Consider the following 25,707-nt stretch of genomic DNA (forward strand, 5'->3'; position numbering starts at 1 on the left):
ATCCATCCAATATTCCTTCCCCTTCGCTTCGCTTATTCCTCACCCCACTCACCCCCTCCCTTCCACACCGCCGCAGCCGCCGCCTCCGGAGAAGGGTCAGCAGTTCCACGGCGGCAGTCGTCCTTCCCCGGGAGGCGCTCCGCTCGGCTCGGCTTGGCTTGGCTCCTGCTCGGCGGCGCGGCGTCCCCGGCTGGTGGGGTCGCGCGCGCACGCACCTGGTGCTGCGCTGGGCTCCGCGAGGCGCTCCTCGTCGCGCCCGATGCGGCGGGATCGCGCTGCCGGCGCCCGGGGCGTGCCGTGAGTCGGCCCGATTCGGCGGGGAGGCTGGATCTCGGTACGTCCGCGTGCGGGAACCAGTGAGTTCTTTTTTTCTTCTTCTCTTCCCCGGCGGCTTGGGCGGCTACCGGGCGGGCCGCTTGGTGCTTGTCAGCGCGGGAGGCGGAGGCTATCCGGAGCCGATCGGGTGCTCTCGCCGCCTGGAGAGGTGGTGCTGGGGGGCATTGCAAGGTTCCTGCTTAGGAGGAGGCGGAGGAGGTAAGTGAAGTCCCTCGCCTCATGGGGCTCGCGCCGCCGGAGCTGGGCCAGTTCGACGGGTGGGAGAGCTCCGGGGAGGAGGAGCGGGAGCGGGAGCGCTGGGGCTGGTGCCGCCGCAGCCGCCGCGGCAGCAGCAGGCGCCGCGCCGCGGCCCCCAAGGGCGGCGCCGACGACGACGACGCGGTCGCCACCGGCTGCTGCATCCGCCTCTGGCCCGTCGGGACGTGCCCGCCGCAGCCGCCGCCGCCGAGGTCCAAGGTCGACACCTCCACCAGCAGCGCCAGCACGCACGGCGGTAAACGTCTCTTTCTCTCCCGTCAACCGGATACCCACCCACTCGCATTGTGCTTTCTTCGCTGTCTTTGCTCGCGTGGTAGATGGGATTTGCGAGTGTAAGTGACCATAATTGCGACGCCCGTACTGTAAGCCGTGATTTCGTTCTGGGGTAGTGATGGGACTGACGTCGCACTTTGTCACCTGATGTTGAGCTCGCAGCTGATTGACTGTAAATGCTCAGGACGTGTGCAGTTCTCGGTAGTTAGTATGCTGGTGTTTCAGGGAGATATCTGAGGCTGCAGCTGGGAGCGACAACTCTTTCGGTTATATCCTTGTATTGAGCATTGAATTTGTGAATGAACTGGTAATGATTGCCTACAGCCTATACAGAACATAAGGATCACCAATCTGTCGGCAAATCCTGTAGAACAAGCATCTTTCTTGCTGAGCAGCAGTGCACATGATAGTTAGGGTTCTGGAGGAGCAAGTGTGAGTGTACCAGAGTCATTATTGGTTTCCTGATTATCTATTTTTAGAATAGCATGTGTCGTTTTTGGCTCCATACTGTTCGTACTAGATCTATAGCAAACTTGGAATTACTGTGCGCGGGAAAGAATGCTGATGCCTTCTCCACTGCAAATAGTTGTTGGCGTGTTAGACTCATCCACCTTACTCTGATTTTGATGCTGTAATGTCAGCAGCAGGTGTTGTGATGTTTGAAAATCGTTGTGGTTTTGTCAAATGAATAAAGTAAAATTCACGAGGACTGTGGGTATTAGCTTGTTTATCAAGACATGTGGCTACAGTTTAGTTGCTCTTTACTGTTTGTTATGCTCAGTATGGTACTGTACCTCATATAGAAATATGAGCCCAGTTTGTGAATTGATGTGCTGTACTATGCTATGCCATGGAGCCTACTAACTTAGGTATTCACTCCCAGTGATATATTCCTATTATTGGCCTGCATAAGTGTTATGCTAATGAGTACAAAGGTCATATTGGTTTGTTAATATTTCCCAAAGTAGAATAAGAAAAATGCTAAAAAAGATCACTTCAAAGACAAACTCACCTCTAGATGGTTTGTCACCATCTGCGGAACAGATTGTGCGACAACTGTATGCATGAAAAAGAAACTAAAATAGCATAGAAATAAGCTGAGAAGGGTTTATATTTCTATGCAATCTAGTTAGCAATTAATTTATTCTAGTACGAGTCGAAATGACTTTTCATACTTCGAACTGAATGACTAATAAACTTAAAAGTACGAAAGATATGTGATGAAATGATGCTAGTTAGCATTTTGATACTTTTAGTGGGAACATAAGTTGGTACATTAACTGATACTATCTTTAGCGTGATGATCTACTGCATTTATTGGACGCCGCATAAGTCATTATTAGCATGGGCTGTCTGGTTGTGTGACGTTCATGTGATATCCTTTTTTATATTTTGTTCGGTTTTCAGCAAGACACTGTGTGGACTTCATATATACTTCAGTGATCGTTGTTAGGTGCTTTCAAGGAAGCAGGATAAAACTTGCATAAAGTCATACTCAAACTGTGCAGATGGAGCTTTTGCTTCTCTTTGTTCAGATCATATTGTCAGAAGACTCTTTTGTCAGTATGGCATACTAAACTGTTATAATTTCATGTAACAGCAGAGAAGTCAACAGAAAATGGTAGCAGGAATCAACCGGTCGCATTGGTAGTCTCAGGTTCTACAACTACTAGTAACGCTGAAAGCAGTTCATCCGCATCTAAAGTTGGAGAAGAGATAAAAGTTGCCTCCCAGCTGCGCAAGTTTGCATTCAATGATCTCAAATGTGCTACCCGGAACTTCAGGCCTGAAAGTCTCCTTGGAGAAGGGGGTTTTGGATGTGTTTTTAAAGGGTGGATCGAAGAGAACGGAACTGCACCCGTGAAACCTGGTACAGGTCTCACAGTTGCTGTCAAGACGCTAAACCATGACGGGCTTCAAGGGCATAAAGAATGGGTGGTATGTGCTATGTTTTACCTATTTCCATGTTCACATATCTTGTTTACATATTTTTGGTTTCAATTCATGATGACTGCATCTGATACTCTGTTTTAATTGATCTCTTCCAGGCTGAAGTTGATTTTCTTGGAAATCTTCACCATCCCAATTTGGTCAGGTTGATTGGATATTGTGTTGAAGACGACCAAAGGTTGCTGGTGTATGAATTCATGCCTCGTGGCAGTTTGGATAACCATCTTTTTAGAAGTATGTATCTGGCTTATTCCTTATCGATTGGAGCATTAACTTCTCTTCACCTTTTTTTCTTAAGCAAATAATCATGTATCATATGAGGGCGCATGTTGTTCTGCTGTATTTATTTGGGTGTAGCTTAGACAGCCTTTAAATAGTATCATGGAAATGTTGAATCTTAAGTAAACCATCATGCTTTCTACTGTAGGGTCTCTTCCTCTTCCATGGGCTATCAGAATGAAGGTTGCACTCGGAGCAGCAAAGGGTCTGGCTTTCCTTCATGAAGAAGCAGAAAGACCAGTCATTTATCGTGATTTTAAAACATCTAATATACTGCTGGATGCGGTAAGTTAATGAATAGGATTATGCAGTGTGTGCCTCATGATTTACATACTGTTGCATCATATGTTATATTGCTTGTACAGGAGTATAATGCAAAGCTCTCCGATTTTGGGCTTGCGAAAGACGGACCTGTAGGTGATAAAACTCATGTCTCTACTCGAGTAATGGGAACATATGGATATGCAGCACCAGAATATGTCATGACTGGTAAGCACGTCGTCAGATCTGCCCTACCTTTTTTTCTTACACCTCTCTTTCGGAGTACAGCTGTAGCATCTGTTCATGTGTGTAAATACACCTCCCCCTCCCCTGTGCGACACAAACACAGAGGCAGACCTAGAAGTCTAGATCTACCGTCAGTAAGGAAGATCACTTCCCTAGAGAGGTCGACAGTACGATTCAAGTCTCCATAGGTCACATTACATTCTCATGGCATCACACTCAAGAGGCAATGAAATATTTCCCTGGACCTGCACTGGTGCGACACCTGAGTGTCCATCAAACTCTGGTTAGCAGTCTGGCACTGCCAGTGCTACCAGTGAGCAACGAACCCATTCACTAGATTCAGCTAACCTGTCCTAAAATCGAGTATCTGCTTGTCGTGTATTAAAATCAATGTTTAAGTATGCTGAGATAATCAGTTATCCATCACTTGATGCTTCTACGAAGACATTTAAGGTTGGAAGTTATGCTTGTTGGGAGACGTTGTAATGCTTTACTGCCGCATGCGATACTTGTTTGGATAATATGCTAAGTTTCCATTAGTGGTATGTTTGTACTGGGGTAATGATGTTTAAAATATCTACCTAAGATGGGCAAAGGGGTTTGTTCAGAACCATGCAATCCTAATATACACAGGAATATGTGGAACACTTAGTTGCAACGCTTGCAACTTTACATGTGTCTTTGTGCTACAAGACCTTTATGTAGTGAAAACTTAAAACACACTGGCATGGGCAAATTAAAAAGGTTTATCAGCTAAACTGTGGAAATGGGCGTGGTAGTTCACATAGAATGTAGATTTTCTGAGTGAGTTGACCCCAGCAATCACATATCCTAAGATTACATCATTATGTTTACATAGATTTTTTGGCTGAAGTGTTTACCTAGATTTGCATTGGCTTCACATTCATAATGTTGAAGGAATAATTTGAGTACCTTGTTCTCTTAAGATTTAAACACCCTTTTACTCTACTGTTTACACACCTGGTCTTTGCTTGACGTGCATTTTTGTCTTTCTGCCCCACTTCTCAGGTCATCTGACATCAAAGAGCGATGTCTACAGCTTCGGGGTCGTGCTTCTTGAGATGATGTCAGGGCGCAGGTCAATGGACAAGAATCGCCCTAACGGGGAGCACAACCTCGTTGAATGGGCACGCACCCTCCTAGGAGAGAGGCAGCGCTTTTACAAGCTAATTGACCCTCGCCTGGAGGGCAACTTCTCAGTGAAGGGCGCCCAGAAGGCCGCCCAGCTAGCGCGCGCCTGCCTCAGCCGGGACCCCAAGGCGCGGCCCTTGATGAGCCAGGTGGTGGAGGTCCTCAAGCCGCTGCAGAACCTCAAGGACATGGCGAGTGCCTCCTACTTCTACCAGACGATGCAAGCTGAGCGGATGGCGCACTCGAACAGCATGAACGGGAGGAGCAGCCACGGCTTCAAGACGCAGAGCCGGTTCGGGCGGAACGGGCAGCCGCCCGTGAGGAGCCTCTCCGACGGGCCCCGCGCCTCCCCGTTCCGCTACTCGCCAAAGCCGAACGTGAAATGAGTGGAGGGCCTGGAGGCACATGGCTGCGGCGGTTTTCTGCTGGTTGAAGGCACGGCCCCTGTAGTAGTAGGTGCGGTGGTGAAACCTGGTTTGTTGGGGGTGACTGGTTCGGGCCGTGCATTGCATTGGGGCATCGAAGTCGGACCATAATTGATGTGTGTTGTAGATTGACATGTGCACAAAGGAAAGGATATAGGCGAAAAAGGAGGTGTAGGTATCGGAGTTTCCTTGGTGGATGGATGGATGTTTGCTGTGAGGTTTTAACTGAATGAATGCTGATGGACCATTGCTGTATCTTTTTGTCCCAGTCAAGTAAGGTAGGCTTAGGTGACTTCCTTTCAGCCTGCGTGCGGTGCATCGTGAAATCTTGCGATAGATAGGTGCTCGTGTTAGATCTAATGAAGAGAAATGCTTCGATCCCTGCCTGTCGAAGCAAAACAAAAGAGGAATCATTATTCTTTCAACAATTGATGAGTCATATGGAACAATGTGATCTCGACGTAGCCATTATTTTTACAAACTGAAGACTCGAATTCATGGGCAATTCATCGACGGGATCTCTCGTGTTTCCGGAATGGCAGATGGCCAGAAACTTGCACTCGTTGAGATCCAAATCCAAGTGCTTACACGTTTCTGGTCTCCAGCATGGCTTCAGCGACGCTCGGGCCATTTTTGCGCAAGGCAGGCTAGGCAACGTGGGTGGTGCCGCGGTGGTCGCTCTGCTGTGCGTGCCCGCAGCCCGCTCCGTCTTCGTCGCCGAGAAATCGACGGAAATGGAAATCCTCTTGCCAGGTCGTCGTCCTCCATTGCCATTGCTACTCGAGAACAGAGCAGTATTGTGACTTGTGGTTGAATTCTTGGGCTAATGTGCACATGGCGATGGTAGCGAGCGATGAAGTACGTCGGAATCACAGAACACCGGTGGGCGGTGGCTGGTTGCGTGCCATACTTACCAAACTGGTTTTTCTTGAGGTTACCTTAAATTTATTTCTTCGAATCGAAGGGGGAAAAAAAGATCTTGGAAAGGTCCCGTTCGCTTGTCTGAATTCTGGAGGAATCTGGATGGTTTGGAGGAATGCTGGATAAATTTGTGAGAGAAAAACACTGTCCCGGATAAAAAAAATAAGCGGATCAAGTCGGGTTTAAGGGCACGCGAATGGGGCCATGTCACCACGGAATAGTAGGTTTTCTTCAGGTTACCATAAGTTTATATTTTCTTTGTAGAAAAAGAAAAAAAAAAGGTCCTCGAGATACATCACCACGGAATAATAATAGTAAGAAAAAATGTATTATTACCCAAATTTGTTCTTACAATTTTTAATGAAAGAAGGGGGAGAAAAGAAGTCATTTTAGCTTTTCTAGATATAATAGATTTTATTTACTGTGCATGCATATAAAAAAGTTACAATAGCTTATGATTTGAAAGGGATGGAGTACCGTTGTCTAAATTTTAGTCAATCTCACAAAAATTTAGACCATACAAGTGAGCTAACGTGGACTAAAGTCTTAGTTCTTAACTTTAGCCAATTAAAACCTTAGACCATAGAATCTAAATAGACTCTAGGTTTGAAACAGTGTTTTTCTCTCACAATAATTCAGCTAAAACAGTGTTTTCGGTCAGTTTCCGCTAAGTTTCAGACCAGCGAACTGGGCCAGTAACATGCCTTTCTTTCTTTCTTTTTTAAGATGAAAATGAAAATGGTGATTAGTCACTTTTCATGTACGGGCTGGAGGCTGAAAATCTCGAGAAGTACAGATCGTTGCTTCGTAACTCTATCTATTCTTCAACTAAAGGATTTTTTTTTATTGAGATCAGGTCTCAACAATTGCATTGAACATTAGACCCACATGGCGGCAGTGAGCCGTGATTTTCATCCATCCATCCATGAATTGAAACTAGAAACCGCCCAACCAAAACCAAAACCATCCATGTACTAGAAGGCAAGTGGCGGAGCCGGCGAGGACTCTGCCAGCGCCGCCACCAGACACGGTGACTGTCAGGGCCTCACGAGGACGGGCTTCGCTGGCGTGCCACGCGTCCATATATACACGCATACGCCCGCGGCTCCAGCTCCAGCTCTACCCCCTGTTTCTGCTCTGCTCTGCTCTTCTCCGCTCCTGTTCGCCGCAAGGATCCATCGATCGGGCAGGGTAATCGATCTATCCTCGATCGCACTAGTGAATCTCGGACACGGGCGGATCCATATAGGTTCGACTGGGTGCGGCCGCAGCCGCACCCAGACCAATCATCTGCACGATACAGGTTCCTACCGTATTCGCACCCCTCTCGCACAATCTTCTGCACCTGCGCCCAGCTCAGCCAGAGAGATGGAGCCCACAGCTGCCCAACAGGCAGCCAAACATCAGCCACCACACCTCCGCACGAAACCATCGGGCGGCGCTTCGACTCACGCCGTCACGTGTCGCCTCTCCCTCCCGCAGTCCCACGTCTATTCTCTCCCCTTGATGCTTAGTGGCGCGAAGTCCGGTGGCGGATGATCGGCTGGACGACGGCAGCGGCACTACTGCGCAGCTGGCCAGGCGGCTACTCGTCAGGCCAGCACCCCGGGGCTCCGAGCATGGGCACCAGGAGTCCAGGAGTGCCAGGCGGCTACTCGCCAGGCCAGCACTCCGGGGCTCCGAGCACGGGCACCAGGAGTCCAGGAATGCAGTGCGCCCACCGCCCACCGCCTGCTCTATTTTCTATTCAATCTTGACAGCAAGGCAAAGTAAGCAACTTGATTCTTTTTTTTTTTGAACTTCCAGAAATCGGCAATTTTGTAGTTCCTAGCTTCTTGTTGGTAGTTTGTCCAGATTCTAGGGTCATGCTTTTCCATTCTTTCTATCATATTTGGTAATTGATATTTATGAAAGCAACTAAATCAACTAAAATATAGATATTTTTGTGAATGTTAGGAAAAGTATGCAAAGGTTTTTCGAAGGAAAGCATCATACAGTCTTAGTGCAAAGGTATTGCATGGTTAGAAACGGAAGATGGATATATATTGGTCTAAAAATTCTAGGAAGACAGTCTAGCTCTAGAGATTTGAGAGATCCTAGCCACCAATTTTCCCTCTACATTTCAGATGTGATTTTATTTTTTCAACGAATCATTCTATTAACTCTTTGCTTAAAATTGAATGGTTTGTTCTTTTTTTCTTTACTTCAATATGCCAATAAGCTTTCTTTTTAATAATTGTGGCATTCTCTAACTATATTTTGTTAACTGTTAAGCACTATTACTACTATTTCAGTGTTGGTATATATCAATATTGCTCGTTTCAATTATTGAGCTAAAATCTTATCCGTAGGGCTATTAAGATACAGTATGAACATCCTATATTTCTAAGTACTTGCTACCAAGGAAGCCCGCACGGCCGCACCCCCTCCATATTTCTCTAGCTCCGCCCCTGATCTCGGATGGGTGCATTGGCGATTTGCTCCTTTCCTGCGCGTTCTTGGGGGCACAGTTTATAGGGTTCTTAATCGGTGGAGGTTTCTTGGGGATGGATATCGCTCATAGCTCTGGGGGTTTCTTTCCATGTTCTTTCGCGCTCTGCTAGCTTAGAGTGCTAGACGCGGAATGAAACTTTCCTTCCCCTCGATTGTGTAATGGCGTGCTCCTTGCTCAAATCTTGCTTTTTCCCAGCTCCAGCTGCTACTCTACTCTGCTCGTCTTCTTTTCTTTCCCCAACGCGGCTGTTTTGCACTTTTGCCATCAAAGAAAACTTCGGCAAGTTCAGTGAGGTCCTGGAGCCTGGTTGCCACTTCCTGCCCTGGTGCATAGGGCAGCAGATTGCTGGTTACCTCTCCTTGCGTGTGCGCCAGCTGGATGTCCGCTGTGAAACAAAGACAAAGGTTTTCTCAATATTACATTCTGCTTCATGTCTGATTTGTGCTTTGCTGATGATGCTATTGCCATGATCGAAGAATATTTCTGCCAAACTATATAGCATAAAGAAAGAACCTTTCTGAACTCTGTTGCCTGGATTTTATTTGTTCAGGACAATGTCACTGTCGTTGCATCTGTCCAATATCGCGCTCTTGCTGATAAGGCATCTGACGCCTTCTACAAGCTGAGCAACACTAGGGAACAAATTCAGTCGTATGTATTTGACGGTAAGTGTTCTCTCTGTTTGAAATCGTACTTTATGTGTTTATTATGTCACATGTACGCATCCTATCTTGTACTCGTGTCTCCGTTGTTCTGTATTTGGTCTCCTCAAGTCCTTGCATACCGTATGCCAATTGACTGTTTTTGCTAATCCAGAGACATAAATTGTACCTTAGGGGAGAAAATTATGTTTATATACTGCACAGATTGAAAAAACCAGTTCTCATGGCTATTCATTGCTTATTCCAGTCATCAGAGCTACTGTTCCAAAGCTGGACTTGGACGATGCATTTGAGCAGAAGAATGACATCGCGAAAGCAGTTGAAAAGGTTTCTGTCAAGCATTTGCTTTTTGTTTAATTGTTCTGTTGAATTTGCTTTAGAGCATGCATTTTGGTTTGTTAATTGTTGTGTTGACTTTGCTTTAGAGCATGTAGAATCTTTTGACCGACCTGGGTCATTGGTGTAGGCAATGTCTATGTATGGCTATGAGATAGTGCAAACGCTGATTGTTGATATTGAGCCTGATGACCGTGTCAAGAGAGCAATGAACGAGATCAATGCAGGCAAGTACTTTATACCTTTCATATAAGTATTGCATCAGATAAAATTGGCAATACATCATTTGCTGAGACACAAGCATCTACTAGTTACATTGACTAATTAATCTTACATGCTACCCTTTCGGTTGTATGGCACAGCTGCTAGAATGAGGGTGGCAGCCAGTGAGAAAGCTGAGGCTGAGAAGATATTCCAAATCAAGAAAGCCAAAGGAGAGGCGGAATCCAAGTACCTGGCTGGTGTGGGTATCGCAAGGCAGTGCCAAGCCATTGTGGACGTGCTGAGGGACAGTGTGCTCGCCTTCTCAGAGAACGTTCCAGGCACCGCTGCCAAGGACATCATGGACATGGTCCTGGTCACCCAGTACTTCGACACCATGAAGGACATTGGGGCCTCCTCCAAGTTCTCTTCAGTGTTCACCCCCCATGGTCCTGGAGCTGTCAAGGATGTCGCGGCGCAGATAAGAGATGGCCTCCTGCTGGCTAAACGGCAGTGAGAGGACCTTGTGAAAAAGAATTGGTTCTGATTCGCAAAGCAGTACCGAGGGGTGAGGGCATCAATTCTATGGTGCTATAAAACTGCTAATTATAATATAGCTAGACTTGCATGGTTTGCAAAAGCTTAGTCATGACTTTGTGAGTGAGCCTGGGTATCTAAACCCGTCAGCTATTTGGTGATCTTCTATGCTATATGTTCTGCGTGTATAATCCTTTGGGTCAGACTCAGTTTATATAGTATTGAAAGTGCAACTTTTGAGAATTTGCTATGTGTTTTGCCGTAGTGCAAAATTTTCCGAATCACAACGTGTGTGTTGTTGGGTGAATGTGTTTTGGCTAGCTCCATTTTGAAGGACTGCAATAGGGGTATTGGCACATTTTGATGCTCAGTTAGGCTGTTCTAATTTTTCAGGTTAACACAGTGTAGTTGGATCTGTTGTCTAGCACTCTTAGACGAAGAAAAATCGTATTACAGCAAAGCACTCTGCACTGATATTGTCCAAGCTTTTAGTAAGACAATTCTAATACAACGTTTCTTATAAAGTCAGGTATACAACCCATCACCCAACAAACATGTACATTTACACTTGCACACCCACAAGTATGCACCATGTGTCCATGTAGCTACAAAATCCAATTACATAACGATGAGCTCGATACAAGCAGCTCATGAGCGCACCAACAACCTGCCTGATCAAAATGACAAGTGCGGGGATGCAGAGAGCAGCATTGTGCCAAGCCAAGGTCAAGGGCACAGGCTACGCAGGCTTCTGATCGCGCAAGTAGCGCATAGCGGCTGTGGCTCACGCGTCACCGACAATCCGAACTGGTTCCAAGCATCCAGGTACTCCATCCTCCACTCCTCTCTTAGCTCCGCAGAATCGCGGTACCATTGCCTGGTGATCGACAAAATGATGAGCAGGTTTGAGAACACAAGTGTGGGCTACTGAACATTTATTTCCCTAGTTAATTTGCAGGAAAAGGGGATAGAACAGGTCAGGGTTTGGTGCAGTATTTGTTGAGTGAGACTGTTTCTGCCAACAACAAAAGGTTTTGCCAATACTAGACGAACTCACACTACAGCCAGTAAATTGTGAAAAAACAGAACAAGAAACGTTCCCAACTCACAGCTGGTCTCTAGAAGAATATGCATAATTGGAGTGTGAAGGCATGTCCAATTCAGAAGAGAGGAGTGTGGCATAACGTAACACGAGCTTTTTCATCTTATAAGCATGCACAAGGAAGAAAGATATATAATCTACTATGATATGATCCAGCTCTGGTTATTGGTTGCTGGCAGTTGCCGCAGAATCAAGATACCAACTCCAACAGCATCTAAAAGGCTGCAGTAGCTAAACCATAGACTAAACTTTAGTTATTGGATGTTTGGTTTGGGTGACTAAAAAAGACCTTTTAGTCTCTTTTAGTCAAGATGTTTGGCTCTAAAGTGACTAAATAAGCTCCATTTAGTCCCATTTAGCAACGTCGTGACTAGTTGGCTAAAGCCTCTTTTAGTCCCATTTAATCACAGTGTTTGGATAAAAAAATGACTAAATGGGACTATATTTAGCCAACTAAACCAAACACCCCATAAATGGATTTGGTCAGTTGATCAATCAGGTTACTGCAGGATGAACCGTTCCAGCAGCACCGAGACACCCAAGAGGCCAAGACAAAAGGGCACGGGGGCATTCCGTCGACCACCGCGCGCGCGCGGGGAGAGCGAGAGGCGAGGCAGGGGCCAACTCACTTGCAGACGAGGGAGCAGCTGAGGAGGTCGACGCAGTCGAGCTGTGAGAACACCCGCGCCATCACGTGCGCCGGGGCCTGCAGCGCCGGCGCTGAATCGCCAGCGCCAGCGCCGACCCCCTGCTCCTCCCCTTGCCGTGGCGGCGCCATGGTCGATCCGCCCGCCTGGACAAGTGGGCTGCGGAAGCCTCGATCAATTCGCGACCTCTCTTCTTATTATTGTGTCACCGAGAAGGATTGGAGGCGGCGATTTTTATTGGGATTGGTTACGCCACGGATCCAAACTCGATTCGTCGACGAGGGAAGGAAAAGAACGAATGCCATCTGATTTGACGCGACGAGATGTTGATTGTTTGTCCGGACAGAATACATGACATGAGGTGATCCATGGATAAAACCGCTGAAACCGTGCATGCTTACGCGATTCAAGATAACATAATTTTCCTTTCCTCTTCATTTTTTTTCTTTATTTATTAATCTTCAATCTACCCCACCATATAATACACCAGTTAGAATAAATCTATAGACACACAATAAATGTCTGCTCCATAGTCATGACCTATGCTACATCCACACCCATAAATGCACCTAGAAAATATAACATCATCAAAACGGATGCACCAGATTATCTCTTAGTCATTTTCTCTTATTACTCATCCAAATCCGATGGCTCATGTTTACTGTGTTTGCCCTCTGTCGCCCTCCCGCAGATCTATTAAAATCAAGGTTAATAAAACGTCCGAACCAAATCCAATGGCAACGGTTCGACATGTGATGTCAAGCTTCTTACGCACCCGCACCCACACCGCGTGATGCTTGAGCGGCTTAGGGTTCGATTCCGATCCCCGCGTCCAATTTTCTTCTCTTCCGAAAAAAAGAAACGTCGGGCACTCGGGCCGCCTCCGTCGATGCCGCCGGCTCCACCTTGCGCGTCTGGATCCTGCTGCCTAGGGATGGCGGTGGCGGCGGCGATCTGCGTGGATGACGAGGCCGCCTGCACTGCCGTGGAATGCGCGAGGATCAAGAAGTTGGATCTTGTTGCCTAGGGATGACGGCCATGGCGGTGAACCTCCGCCTCCTCCATCTCCTGCCGGGGCCGGAGCTGTGCCTGAGGTCCCGTGCATTTACCCTCCTCTCCTCCTGGCGGTACATCTCTACCCTAACTCCACGCCGCCAGGCCCAACTCCTACTGATTTCTCTGCCCCCCCCCCAAAATTCATAAACTTTTGATTCTTTTGCAGGGCACATGGGATGGTTCATTGTCGACATGAACCTCCGCGCCACAAGCTTGTGACCTGCGGCAAGGTGCTTTCGAAGAGGGAAATGCAGGTGAGGCGTTGATGATGCTGCAGAAGTGGTTTTCAGTTTGGTGCTCTCTAGATCATTTTGGTCCATGATTGCGCTCTGTAGGGCGCCAGGGTTCGTCATCAGGCGACGTCAGGCCGGTGGACATCAAACCGCTCTACAGGGCTACAGGCGTGGCATGGCACATGGTACTTTGCTATTTCACTCTACAATTTTGTTGCAATAGTCTATTACAATTTTGCTATTTCGCACTTGAAAATACCATGATCAGGCACGCATCAACAGGTACAGGCCGATGCCTTGATTTTTTAGGAGAATCAAACTTCTATTGCTAGCAGTTTCAGTGGCATTTAAGTATTTCTCTGCCTAAACCGACACCAGTTCCAAGTCCCATTATCACCCATGCTTGATTCAAATATTTGGCGTAGCAGACAAGCTTGTTGAGAAGTAGACACATGAAAGTGAATCTAGCCCTTTAGTGGGTCATGGAGTTTGTGCATGATTAGAACTCTAAAGTCATTGCATAGTTTTATGCCACTCTGTTTGTGGAAGAGGAGCCGAGGCGTATGCATTGGATGCTTGAGGGCCAGTGGTACACTGTTGACTACGATGCCTTTGTATCTTTTCTTGGCTTCTCAGAGAAGGACCTTCAGAGAGACAGGATTCACACAGAGCAGGTGTTACCTCCTTAGCAGCTTGCCTACATGTACCCACTAGGAGGTGAGAGAGGAGCAGCAAGGAAGGTTCAAGGTCTCCACCCTACCTACAGATACCTGGACACGATGTTCAGGAAGACCATTGACTGTAAGGGTGGAGACAATGGCAACATTACAGATTATTCCAGGAACCTGCTCCACAGGATGGCACCTGATGCACAACTATTCAGTGTTTTTTACTTTATTTGGTCAGAGATCAAGAGTATAGAAGAGAGGCCCCTCAAGCGCTGTGGATTTGCACCTTACATCATGTTTATGATTGAGAAGGTCACAGGACACACATTTGAGTATGACAAGAAGCATAAAGTCCTGAAGATAGTAGATGACTTAATAGAGATTGGGGGTACCTCCAGCAGGACCAGGAGGAGCAGCACCACCACCACCAGAGGTAGATGCACCTACAGGTGGTGCAGCAGCAGGACGAGCTTCCCCTCTACCACATGCTCCTTCACGTTCTTCTTCACATCACCGCAGTCCTCCTTCTATTCGCAAGATGTTCAGTGCTATTTTTGGGATGTGCAAGGACATACGAACATGTTGAAAGGTCCTAATGGCTAGAGAGGGGGTGAATAGCCTAATAAAAATTTCTACAACAACACTTAACCAAATGGTTAGACAATTATGAGGCGAAGCGAGTGTTGCGCTAGCCTACTCAAAATGCAAGCCACCTACCACAATTCTAGTTTAGATAGTGTCAATTCACACAAGAGCAATGACACTACCCTATGTTAGTGTGCTCTCAAAGGCTAACTAAAGAGCCACACCAACCAAGCATGCAAGCTCTCATAACTAGCTACACTAAAGAGCTTGTCAACTAGTTTGCGGTAAAGTAAAGAGAGTGATCAAGAGGGTTATACCGCCGTGTAGATGAATGAACCAATCAATCACGAAGATGAATAACAATGATGACCAATCACCTCGGAATCAATGATGAAGACAATGATTTTTACCGAGGTTCACTTGCTTGCCGGCAAGCTAGTCCTCGTTGTGGCGATTCACTCACTTGGAGGTTCACGTGCTAATTGGCTTCACACGCCAAACCCTCAATAGGGTGCCGCACAACCAACACAAGATGAGGATCACACAAGCCACGAGCAATCCACTAGAGTATCTTTTGGCGCTCCGCCGGGGAAAGGTCAAGAACCCCTCACAATCACCACGATCGGAGCCGGAGACAATCACCACCTCCGCTCGACGATCCTCGCTGCTCCAAGCCGTCTAGGTGGCGGCAACCACCAAGAGTAACAAGCGAAATCCGTAGCGAACCACGATCACTAAGTGCCTCTAGATGAAATCACTCAAGCAATGCACTTGGATCACTCCCAATCTCACTATGATGATGAATCAATGATGTAGATGAGTGGGAGTCCTTTGGCTAGGCTCACAAGGTTGCTATGTCAATGAAAATGTGCAAGGATGTGAGCCACAGCCGGCCATGGGGCTATAAATAGAGCCCCCATCAAATAGAGCCGTTATACCCCTTCACTGGGCAAAACGCGCTCTGACCGGACGCTCCGGTCAAACTGACCGGACGCTGGCCCTCAGCGTCCGGTCGTCCGATGGACGCCACGTGTCATCCCCTTCAAACGCTGTTCGTCAGATTCCAACGGCTACGAAGCTGACCGGACGCTCCGGTCAAAACTGACCGGACGCTCAAGCCCCAGCGTCCGGTCGTTTCCAGTAAGCTCCCCGAGGCATGTTTTTTCGATCGGACGCGTCCGGTTGAAGGGTCGAGATGGCAACTAGAGGGGGGGTGAATAGTCTTTTCTAAAACTTAATCGCGTCGGCTAACCGATACAAATGCGGAATTTAAACTAACGGTCTAGCCAAGACTACACCCCACTATATATGTTCACTAGAACCTTGCAAAGATAACAATTAAGCAATAAAGGTGCCGGGCTAGCTAGAGCTCTCCTAAACAATTCTAGAAGCAAGGTTACACAAATCTATGCCACTAGTACTTTAAGTGACAAGGAAGCTCCTACACATGCTAGTAAGCAAAAGCACAAAGCTAACTAAGCTCACTAGCAATGCTCAATAACAAGGCAACCAATGCCTAATTAGAGAGCGCAAATACTTAGCTACACAAACTAAGCAATGTGACTAACAAGGTTACTAAAACTAAATTAGCCACGCAAGGGAGCTACTTCTATGCTACACAAGCAAGAAGGTAATTAGCAAGCTACACAAGCTATCTAATTACAAGAGCAACTACACAAGCTTAATATGTATAAAAGTAATTGCAAGCTTGTGTAACGGGGATGCAAACCAACGGGAAGAATAAGGTTGACACGATGATTTTTCTCCCGAGGTTCACGTGTTTGCCAACACGCTAGTCCCCGTTGTGTCGACCGCTCACTTGGTGGTTCGGCGGCTAATTAGCATCACCCGCTAAGCCCGCACGTCGGGCGCCGCAAGAACCTACCCCTTGAGTGAGGGTAGCTCAATAACACGCTTTACTAGAGTTGCTCTTCGCGGCTCCCAAATGATCAACTAGAGATATACCTTGGTTAGCTCATGATCATCCAACTAGCAAGCTTCAACTCAATTATTTGCAAGTCATCAAATATTCCAATAAATCACCACAACTTGAAATTTACACTTGTATGTTGTAGCACATTTGGACTTCATTCAATTTGTCATGGCATTGGGATTGGATGTGCACTAAGCTTCATATCTTGACTCAACATATGATGAACAAAGTGAGATCAATTGAATCAAGCCTCCAATGCCAATGGTACCTACACACATTCATCCACTTTTTGATGGTACCCAAACAAGTTTGGGTCCTCTCAAGTTAAGAGCAACATACTTAGGCAACGCCTTAGTATGAGCAGCAGGATGTTTTGCAATTGCAACCAATGAGGTACCATTGCCATCCTTTCTAAGCATATCATGATCATCAATTGAAATAGGCTTAGAAATTTTACCTAGGGGACATGAATGTGCCATGTGTCCCCTTTCCCGGCATGAGTAGCACTTCCTCTTTGATTGAGCCTTCTCTTCCTTGCTCATGTGGTGCTTCTCATTGCCTTGCCTCTTATGGATTGCTTGAGCCTTCTTCTCAAGCTTGTTAGGACACTTAGAGGCAAAGTGTCCCATACTTCCACACTTGAAGCACTTGATGTGAGCATAGACTTCCTTCTCATTGTCATTCTTGCTCATCATCTTGGCATCTTGTATTTGCATTGGATGCCTTGCCTTTCCACCCCTTCTTGTTTTCTTCTTCTTTATCATCAAATTACCACCATCTTCATGGTTGATCTTGATTTGAACTTGGGGTGTCTTCTCTTGCTCAACTTGTGGCTTTGGTTGAGGCTTCACTTGTTGCTTCACCAATTCCTTGGTTGGGCACATTGAGGTAAGATAACCCCAAGTGCGGCACTTGAAACACTTGACATGCCTTAGCCTCTCTTCTTCTTTCTTCAACTTAAGCTTTTCTTCATTGGGGCAACTATTTGCAAGATGTCCCACTTCATGGCACTTGAAGCACATGAAATGAGAGAGCTTCTCTTGTTCTTGCTTCTTCATCTCTCTTTCATATCTTCTCTTACCCCATCTTTTGCCCTTGATCTTGCTCTTGTTGAAGCCAATGCCACACTTGTCACCATAGTTTCTTTGAGTTTTCAACATATGCTCAAAGGTAACTTTTGAATTGTAGCACCTCTCTAACTTGTTGCTCAATTTCTTCACTTCATTTTTGAGCTCATTGTTCTCCTTCAAAAGGTTAGTCTCACAAGACATGGAAGTAGAACAAGCATCTATATGTGAAGAGCATGGCATATCTAATAAATCATCGCAAGAGGTGGATACATGCTTCTTGCCTACATCACAAGGGTTAGCAATAGTATGTGACTGATCAATTGACCCATGTGATGAGCTCTCATTATTTTTAAGTTTCTTTGTAAATATTTTAATGAGAGAAGCTTGTTTTTCTAATAATTCATCATGAGATGCAAGTAGTGTCTCATGATTCAATTTAAGCTCATCAAGTGAAGATTTATATGCATCAAGTAATTTCTTATGATCTTCACAAGAGTTCTTTAGAAATGAGTTCTCACTTTCTAATTTTAATGTTTTAGCTTTCTCATTTTCTAAAGACATGGTCATGCTAGCAAGTCTACTAACAAGCTCATCATATAAATCAACATGATCAACCACATCATCATTTGATACCTTAGTGTCACCTTGTGACATGAAGCAATGTGGTGTAGTGGATGGGCTTGTAGTAGCATCATCATGGCTTGAGCATGAACCATCATTACCATCAAGTGTGCATGGGGTAGCATCATCACTTGCAACACTTGTGGCAACATCATCAACCTTGTCAAGTGAACTTGTAGTGGATTGATTATCATCATCCTCACTTGACAATGAGGTGGAGCAATCTTCCACAATCACCAAATTGTGGTTATGCTCAACACACTCATGTGTCTCCTTCTTGGGCTCATCCTCCTTCTTGAATTTTCTATCATCCCATGTGGAGGAATCACCGAAGATGTCCTTGATGGAGTCCCATATCTCACGAGCGGTCCCCTTGTAGTTTACTTGCTTCATCAAATCAAAATGTAAAGCATCCAATAGAAAACAACAAGCATTTGCATCAAGTTCATAGAGGACTCTTTGAGCTTTGGTTAGAGTTCTATGATCCAAGACATGGGAGAGACCACTAGTGACAACCCATCAAAATTTAGGTCCCTTTGCATGAAAATGATCAAGCATATGATTTTTCCAAAGTGCAAAGTTAGTGCCATTAAAAATGTGATTCTCACAACCATCTAGCCCATTAGACGCCATCCTCTCGGGTCGGTGAAGACCACAAATGAGAGACCGGGCTCTGATACCACTTGAAGGGTCGAGATGGCGACTAGAGGGGGGGGGGTGAATAGTCTTTTCTAAAACTTAATCGCGTCGGCTAATCGATACAAATGCGGAATTTAAACTAACGGTCTAGCCAAGACTACACCCCACTATATATGTTCACTAGCACCTTGCAAAGATAACAATTAAGCAATAAAGGTGCCGAGCTAGCTAGAGCTCTTCTAAACAATTCTAGAAGCAAGGTTACACAAACCTATGCCACTAGTACTTTAAGTGACAAGGAAGCTCCTACACATGCTAGTAAGCAAAAGCACAAAGCTAACTAAGCTCACTAGCAATGCTCAATAACAAGGCAACCAATGCCTAATTAGAGAGCGCAAATACTTAGCTACACAAACTAAGCAATATGACTAACAAGGTTACTAAAACTAAATTAGCCACGCAAGGGAGCTACTTCTATGCTACACAAGCAAGAAGGTAATTAGCAAGCTACACAAGCTATCTAATTACAAGAGCAACTACACAAGCTTAATATGTATAAAAGTAATTGCAAGCTTGTGTAACGGGGATGCAAACCAACGGGAAGAATAAGGTTGACACGATGATTTTTCTCCCGAGGTTTACGTGTTTGCCAACACGCTAGTCCCCGTTGTGTCGACCGCTCACTTGGTGGTTCGGCGGCTAATTAGCATCACCCGCTAAGCCCGCACGTCGGGCGCCGCAAGAACCTACCCCTTGAGTGAGGGTAGCTCAATGACACGCTTTACTAGAGTTGCTCTTCACGGCTCCCGCGGGGCGAGCACAATGCCCCTCACAAGCACTTCTCCGGAGCGCCGCACAAGCTTCTTGCGCGCTTTGATGGAGACCACCACCAAGCCGTCTAGGAGGTGGCAACCTCCAAGAGTAACAAGCACCACTGGCTTGCAACTCGATCACCTAGTGCCACTCGATGCAACCTCACAATGCAATCGCACTAGAATCGCTCACTCACACAATCGAATGATCACTATCAAGTATGTGTGTGATGGAGGGCTCCCAAGCACTCACAAGCATGGACACTAAGTCCCTTGAGGTGCTCCTCCCCAGCCATGGCCGAAGGCCACTTCTATTTATAGCCCCAAGGGCTAAACTAGCCGTTACCCCTTCACTGGGCAACGGTCGGGCCGACCGGACGCTCCGGTCGTGTTGACCGGACGCTGGACCTCAGCGTCCGGTCGTCCACAGACGACCACGTGTCCCGGTTCCAATGGTCACTTGACCTGACCGGACGCTCCAGCTTCAACTGACCGGACGCTGGACCCTCAGCGTCCGGTCGTTTCCAGTAAGCTCCCGAGCATGATCGGACGCGTCCGGTCGAATGCGATCGGACGCAGCCAGCGTCCGGTCACACTCCAGCGACTGCTACACTCCACGTCAGCGCGACCGGACGTAGCCTGCCAGCGTCCGGTGCGTTCAGATCCAGCGTCCGGTCAGTTGACCGACGCCAGCATCTTCTCCATTCTCTTCACCCTTGCTCAAGTGTGCTAACCACAAGAATTTGCATCCGGCGCAATAGAAAATAGACAATCCATTTTCCCGAAAGCGCCGAATCCCGCCGAGCTTGTAAATGTGCCACCATGTGTATGTGTGTAAATGCGCCGAATCCCGCCGACCCAAACCCATCTCACCCCTACAAACACCACCGCCTTTGTAAATGTGCCAACACCATCAAGTGTACACCACCATGTGTATGTGTGTTAGTATTTTCACAATCATTTTCCAAAGGATGTTAGCCACTCAACTTGCCACGCCACTCGATCCTAGCGACAATGCAAAGTTAGATCACTCGAGTGGCACTAGATGACCGATATGCAAACAAGTTTGCCCCTCTTGATAGTACGGCCATCTATCCTAAACCCGGTCATAAACTTCTCTACACACCTATGACCGGTGAAATGAAATGCCCTAGGTTATACCTTTGCCTTGCGCATTCCATTCCATCTCCTCCAATGTCGATGCAACACATGCACCAACACGATCAACAATGATATGATCCACTTCATATCATCACATGATCATATTGGTTCATCGATCTTGACTCTACTTGCTCTTCACCGTTGCCATCGTCCATCGGCGCCAAGTCTTGCTCAAGCTTCACCGCCACGTGGTCCATCACTCCAAAGCCTTCGACTTGCCCTTCACGCTTGCAACCGGTCTATCAAGCCAAGTCTTGTCTTGATCTTTTCCACCTTGATCACATGACTCAATGTCATGTCTCATGTGCATTTAAGCTCCTTCATCATCACATGTGTGAGCTTTGCAACATCTCCAAGCCATTTTCACCTCCATGGCATATGTTGCTCACACACATGTACCTGTGGACTAATCACCTGTGTATCTCACATAAACACAATTAGTCCACCTAGGTTGTCACTCAATTACCAAAACCAAACAAGGACCTTTCACCGGTCCACCTTGACCGGACACAGCCAGCGTCCGGTGCTCAACCCTAGCCTACTATGCCGTCTGACAGCTTGACCGGATGCAGCCTTTCAGCGTCCGGTCGCTGAGTGACCCAGCGTCCGGTCAGTAGACCGACGCCAGCATCATTTCAACCAACTCCATTTCAACTCTAACTTCTTCACCCTTGCTTAAATGTGCCAATCACCAAGAATTTTGCATCCGGCGCAATAGAAAATAGACATTTCATTTTCCCGAAAGCGCCGAATCCCGCCGAGCTTGCGAGGCGGGATTCGGCGCTTTCGGGAAAATGAAATGTCTATTTTCTATTGCGCCGGATGCAAAATTCTTGGTGATTGGCACATTTAAGCAAGGGTGAAGAAGTTAGAGTTGAAATGGAGTTGGTTGAAATGATGCTGGCGTCCGCCTCGCAAGCTCGGCGGGAGGGAGAGAGGGACCCAAACCCATCTCAACCCTACAACCACCTTGTGCACATGTGTTAGCATATTTTCACAAATATTATTAAGGGTGTTAGCACTCCACTAGATCCTAAATGCATATGCAATAAGTTAGAGCATCTAGTGGCACTTTGATAACCGCATTCCGATACGAGTTTCACCCCTCTTAATAGTACGGCTATCAAACCTAAATGTGATCACACTCTCTAAGTGTCTTGATCACTAAAACAAAATAGCTCCTATGGTTTATACCTTTGCCTTGAGCTTTTTGTTTTTCTCTTTCTTCATTTCAAGTTTAAGCCCTTGATCATCGCCATGCCATCACCATTGTCATGCTATGATCTTCATTAGCTTCTTCTACTTGAAGTGTGCTACCTATGTCATGAGCACTTGATAAACTAGGTTAGCACTTAGGGTTTCATCAATTCACCAAAACCAAACTAGAGCTTTCACCTGTTAGCAGAAGGAGAGGGAGGCTAGGAGGAAGGACACTCAGACTCTGAAGCAAATTGCTGCTAGACTTGAGCTTGATCCTCCTAGATCTCCACTATCAGATGAGGCAACTAGTGAGCCTAAGACTGAGGAACAGCAGTAGGGTAGGTACGACACAGAGTTTGCTGAGTTCCTTCAATGATAGGAGCAACAGCAGCAACAGGCACCAGAGCACCCTGACACTTTACCACTATAGGTTCGGGTGCCTACTCACTCTCAGCCATGTTCCAGTGCTGCAGACGAGTATGCTTTAGACTGGTGGAGTGACCTCATAGGTAGTTTTAGCTACTACGGGTCCAGTGGCTATGACCCGTCTGGTACGGGTGGTTCTCGTCCAGCCGGTGCTCCACATTCAGATGATGAGGATGTTGGTAGAGATGAAGATAATGATGAGTGATCTCAGCTTTCAGAGACAGCTTGCAGCCCTTTTGTCCTTAGTATGTTATTGTTGGATCTTTGTGGTGATAGATGACAAAAGGAGAGAGAGACTAATTAAAGTTTCAGGATAGTTTCATTTGCTTATCTTTGTACCTAAAGATATGTACTGCAGGCTGTAGTTTCTTGTTTGCTTATCTTTGTACCTAAAGATATGTACTGTAGGCTATAGTTTCTTGAGCTTCTTTTTAGTTTCTGAGCTTCATTGATGTATCTTGAGTTTGAGATGAGACTTACTTATGCTTTATCTATGTATCCCTTGAGACATGATCTTTATTTATATTATGGCTTATGGACTTGAGAAAATGTGTATTGAGTGCTATGTGTGACATACATGTGTTATATTTATTTTTATAAGGACTATGCATGCTAGAATGAAAATATTTGATATGATGCCTTTATATTTATTCTTGTGTGATATATCTTATCATATGCATCACGGTTTTACTTTGTCACACACACATGCACCCCACGGATGCAACGATTTAGGGGGTCTCCTATATGTTTTAATATGTGCAATTGATATTTGAGGTCATTTTATGAATTCTAATCATAAGCACATATTAAGGGAAGCCTCTCATAAATCATTGAATCCAAAAGCTTAAATGTTTATATTCTTTTGTAAGTTTTAATCAAGTTGTCATCAATCACTAAAAAGGGGGAGATTGAAAGTGCATCTAGCCCTTTAGTGGGTTTTGGATGATTGAATGACAACATGATTAAAGGTCTAACCCGTTTGCTAAGTGTGGATAGGTAATAGGTTATCTCATAGGTACTTAGTGAAAGCCAAAATGATGTGTTGTTGTATAAACAATCTAGTTTAAGCACAAGACAACAATGTAAATAGAATTCGTGCAAAGGTTTATTTATTGTACTATGTGAAAGTAAGCCTGGTAAAAATTAGTTGATGAGACATCAGGGATTGCATATGGAATGGTCTCATATTTGAAGCTTGCTAAATTAAAATGAAAAAAAAAACAATACAAATGAATGGATAATTCAACACAAGATATGACTTGATGACTTGAGATGGTGAAGATAGCAAGAAAAAGGCTTCGAGGTACTAAGCAAAGATGAAGGGCAAGCGATGGCTTGGCGGCCGAAGAACCTAGCTAGGGTGAAGAAGAAAGTACTTGCATTTAGTTGAGGTACTAATCAAGCTATGATGGTGAAAGCTCTAGTTTGATTTTGATGAATTGATGAAACCCTACGTGCTAACCTAGTTTATCAAGTGATCATGAGATAGGTAGCACACTCCAAGTGATGAAGCAAATGAAGATCATGACATGACAATGATGATGCCATGGTGATGATCAAGTGCTTGAACTTGAAAAGAAGAAAGAGAAAAACAAAAGGCTCAAGGCAAAGGTATAAATGATAGGAGCCATTTTGTTTTGGTGATCAAGACATTTAGCGAGTGTGATCACATTTACGATTGATAACCGTACTATTAAGAGGAGTGAAACTTGTATTAAAATGCGGTTATCAAAGTGCCACTAGATGCTCTAACTCATTGCATATGCATTTAGGATCTAGTAGAATGCTAACACCCTTGAAAATGTTTATGAAAATATGCTAACACATGTGCACAAGGTGATACACTTGGTGGTTGGCACATTTGAGCAAGAGTGAAGAAGATATAGCTGAAAAAGAGCTAGTCACGATAGTCACGTAGTGACCGAACGCTGGTCTTGGATGGACCGACGTGCCCGGTTAGTGGCAGCAAAGAACGCGTAGGCGTCGATCTTTGATCAGACGCTGGCGTTGAAAGTGACCAGACGCTGGCTGGGTGCGTTTGGTCACATAGACGTGGTGGCACACTAAGAGGCAGTGGGTGACCAGACGTTGGGTGTGTCCAGTCGGACTTGATCGGATGCATCTGGTCATGTGTGGAAGCTTACTGGAAATGACCGAACGCTGAGGTCCTGCGTCCGGTCGTGATCCAACTGACGCATCTGATCGCAGTTGGAACCTTACTAGAAACGACCGAACGCTGGTATTGGTGTGTCCGGTCACTTTGAGCAGCGCGTCCAGTCAACACTTGACGTTGAGATCTGATGAACAGAATTTGAAGCCGATGACACATGGCAAGCATCGGGCGATCGGACGCTAAGGTCCTACGTCCTGTCGATCTGAGCAGAGCGTCCGATCACCCCGAGCAATGCCCAGTAAAGGGGTACAATGGCTCTATTTCGTTGAGGCTTCTATTTAAGCCCTATGGCCGGCTCAAGCTCACTCTCTTGGCCATTTGCATTAACATAGCAACCTTGTGAGCTTAGCCAAAGCCATCCCACTCATCTCCAGCATTGATTCAACATCTTTGTGAGATTAGGAGTGAATCCAAGTGCATTGCTTGAGTGTTTGCATCTAGTGGCACTTGATGTTTGTGTTTCACTATGAGATTCGCTTGTTACTCTTGGTGGTTGCCACCACCTAGATGGCTTAGAGCAACGAGGATTATTGAGCTAAGGTTGGTGATTGTCTCTGGCTCCGATCATGGTAATTGTGAGGGGTTCTTGACCTTTCTCCGGTGGAGAACCAAAAGGTACTTTAGTAAATTACTTATGGCTTATGTGATCCTCATCTTGTGTTGGTTGTGCGGTACCCTATTAAGGGTTTGACGTGTGATGCCAATTAGCTCGTGAACTTCTAAGTGAGTGAATCGCCACAACGAGGACTAGCTTGCCGGCAAGCAAGTGAACCTTGGTAAAAAATCATTGTGTCATCATTTGATTCTGAGGTGATTGGTCTTCATTGATATTCATTCTTGTGATTGATTGGTTTCTTCCTTGACACGGCGGTATAACTATCTTGCTCACCTTACATTACCGTAAACTAGTTATCAAGCTTTTTAGTGTAACTAGTTGTGAGAGCTTGTTAGTTGGTTAGTGTGGCTCTTTAGTTAGTCTTTGAGAGCACACTAACTTAGTATAGTGCCATAGTCATTGTGTGGATAGAAACTATATAAACTAGAATTGTG

General features: G+C 45.9%; 3 protein-coding genes across 4 annotated transcripts; 2 read left to right on the plus strand and 1 right to left on the minus strand.

Annotated features, from left to right (window-relative positions):
* Positions 1 to 344: 344 nt before the first annotated feature.
* Positions 345 to 5,482, plus strand: LOC136541889 (serine/threonine-protein kinase PBL35-like). Of its 2 annotated transcripts, none has more exons than XM_066534060.1 (6): positions 345 to 829; positions 2,468 to 2,805; positions 2,916 to 3,051; positions 3,245 to 3,381; positions 3,462 to 3,585; positions 4,633 to 5,482. In XM_066534060.1, exons 1-6 carry the CDS (start codon positions 556 to 558, stop codon positions 5,139 to 5,141), a joined length of 1,518 nt encoding a protein of 505 aa, XP_066390157.1. In that variant the 5' UTR covers positions 345 to 555; the 3' UTR covers positions 5,142 to 5,482. The 2 variants fall into 2 exon arrangements, with proteins under 2 accessions (XP_066390157.1, XP_066390158.1); XM_066534061.1 differs by having other exon boundaries at positions 2,471 to 2,805.
* A 2,440-nt stretch (positions 5,483 to 7,922) lies between these two features.
* Positions 7,923 to 10,529, plus strand: LOC136546085 (hypersensitive-induced response protein-like protein 2). The gene is made up of 5 exons (XM_066538061.1): positions 7,923 to 8,999; positions 9,146 to 9,260; positions 9,505 to 9,584; positions 9,724 to 9,820; positions 9,956 to 10,529. The coding sequence occupies exons 1-5, from the start codon at positions 8,754 to 8,756 to the stop codon at positions 10,309 to 10,311; spliced, it is 894 nt and encodes a 297-aa protein (XP_066394158.1). The 5' UTR covers positions 7,923 to 8,753; the 3' UTR covers positions 10,312 to 10,529.
* Positions 10,530 to 10,781: 252 nt separating this feature from the next.
* On the minus strand, positions 10,782 to 12,394 carry LOC136546086 (uncharacterized). Its single transcript, XM_066538062.1, has 2 exons — positions 12,063 to 12,394; positions 10,782 to 11,208 (listed from the first exon to the last, which is right to left on the minus strand). Exons 1-2 carry the CDS (start codon positions 12,209 to 12,211, stop codon positions 11,058 to 11,060), a joined length of 300 nt encoding a protein of 99 aa, XP_066394159.1. The 5' UTR covers positions 12,212 to 12,394; the 3' UTR covers positions 10,782 to 11,057.
* Between the last annotated feature and the right edge of the window lie 13,313 nt (positions 12,395 to 25,707).

The sequence above is a fragment of the Miscanthus floridulus genome, chromosome 3 (genome assembly GCF_019320115.1).
Source record: "Miscanthus floridulus cultivar M001 chromosome 3, ASM1932011v1, whole genome shotgun sequence".
NCBI lineage: Eukaryota > Viridiplantae > Streptophyta > Magnoliopsida > Poales > Poaceae > Miscanthus > Miscanthus floridulus.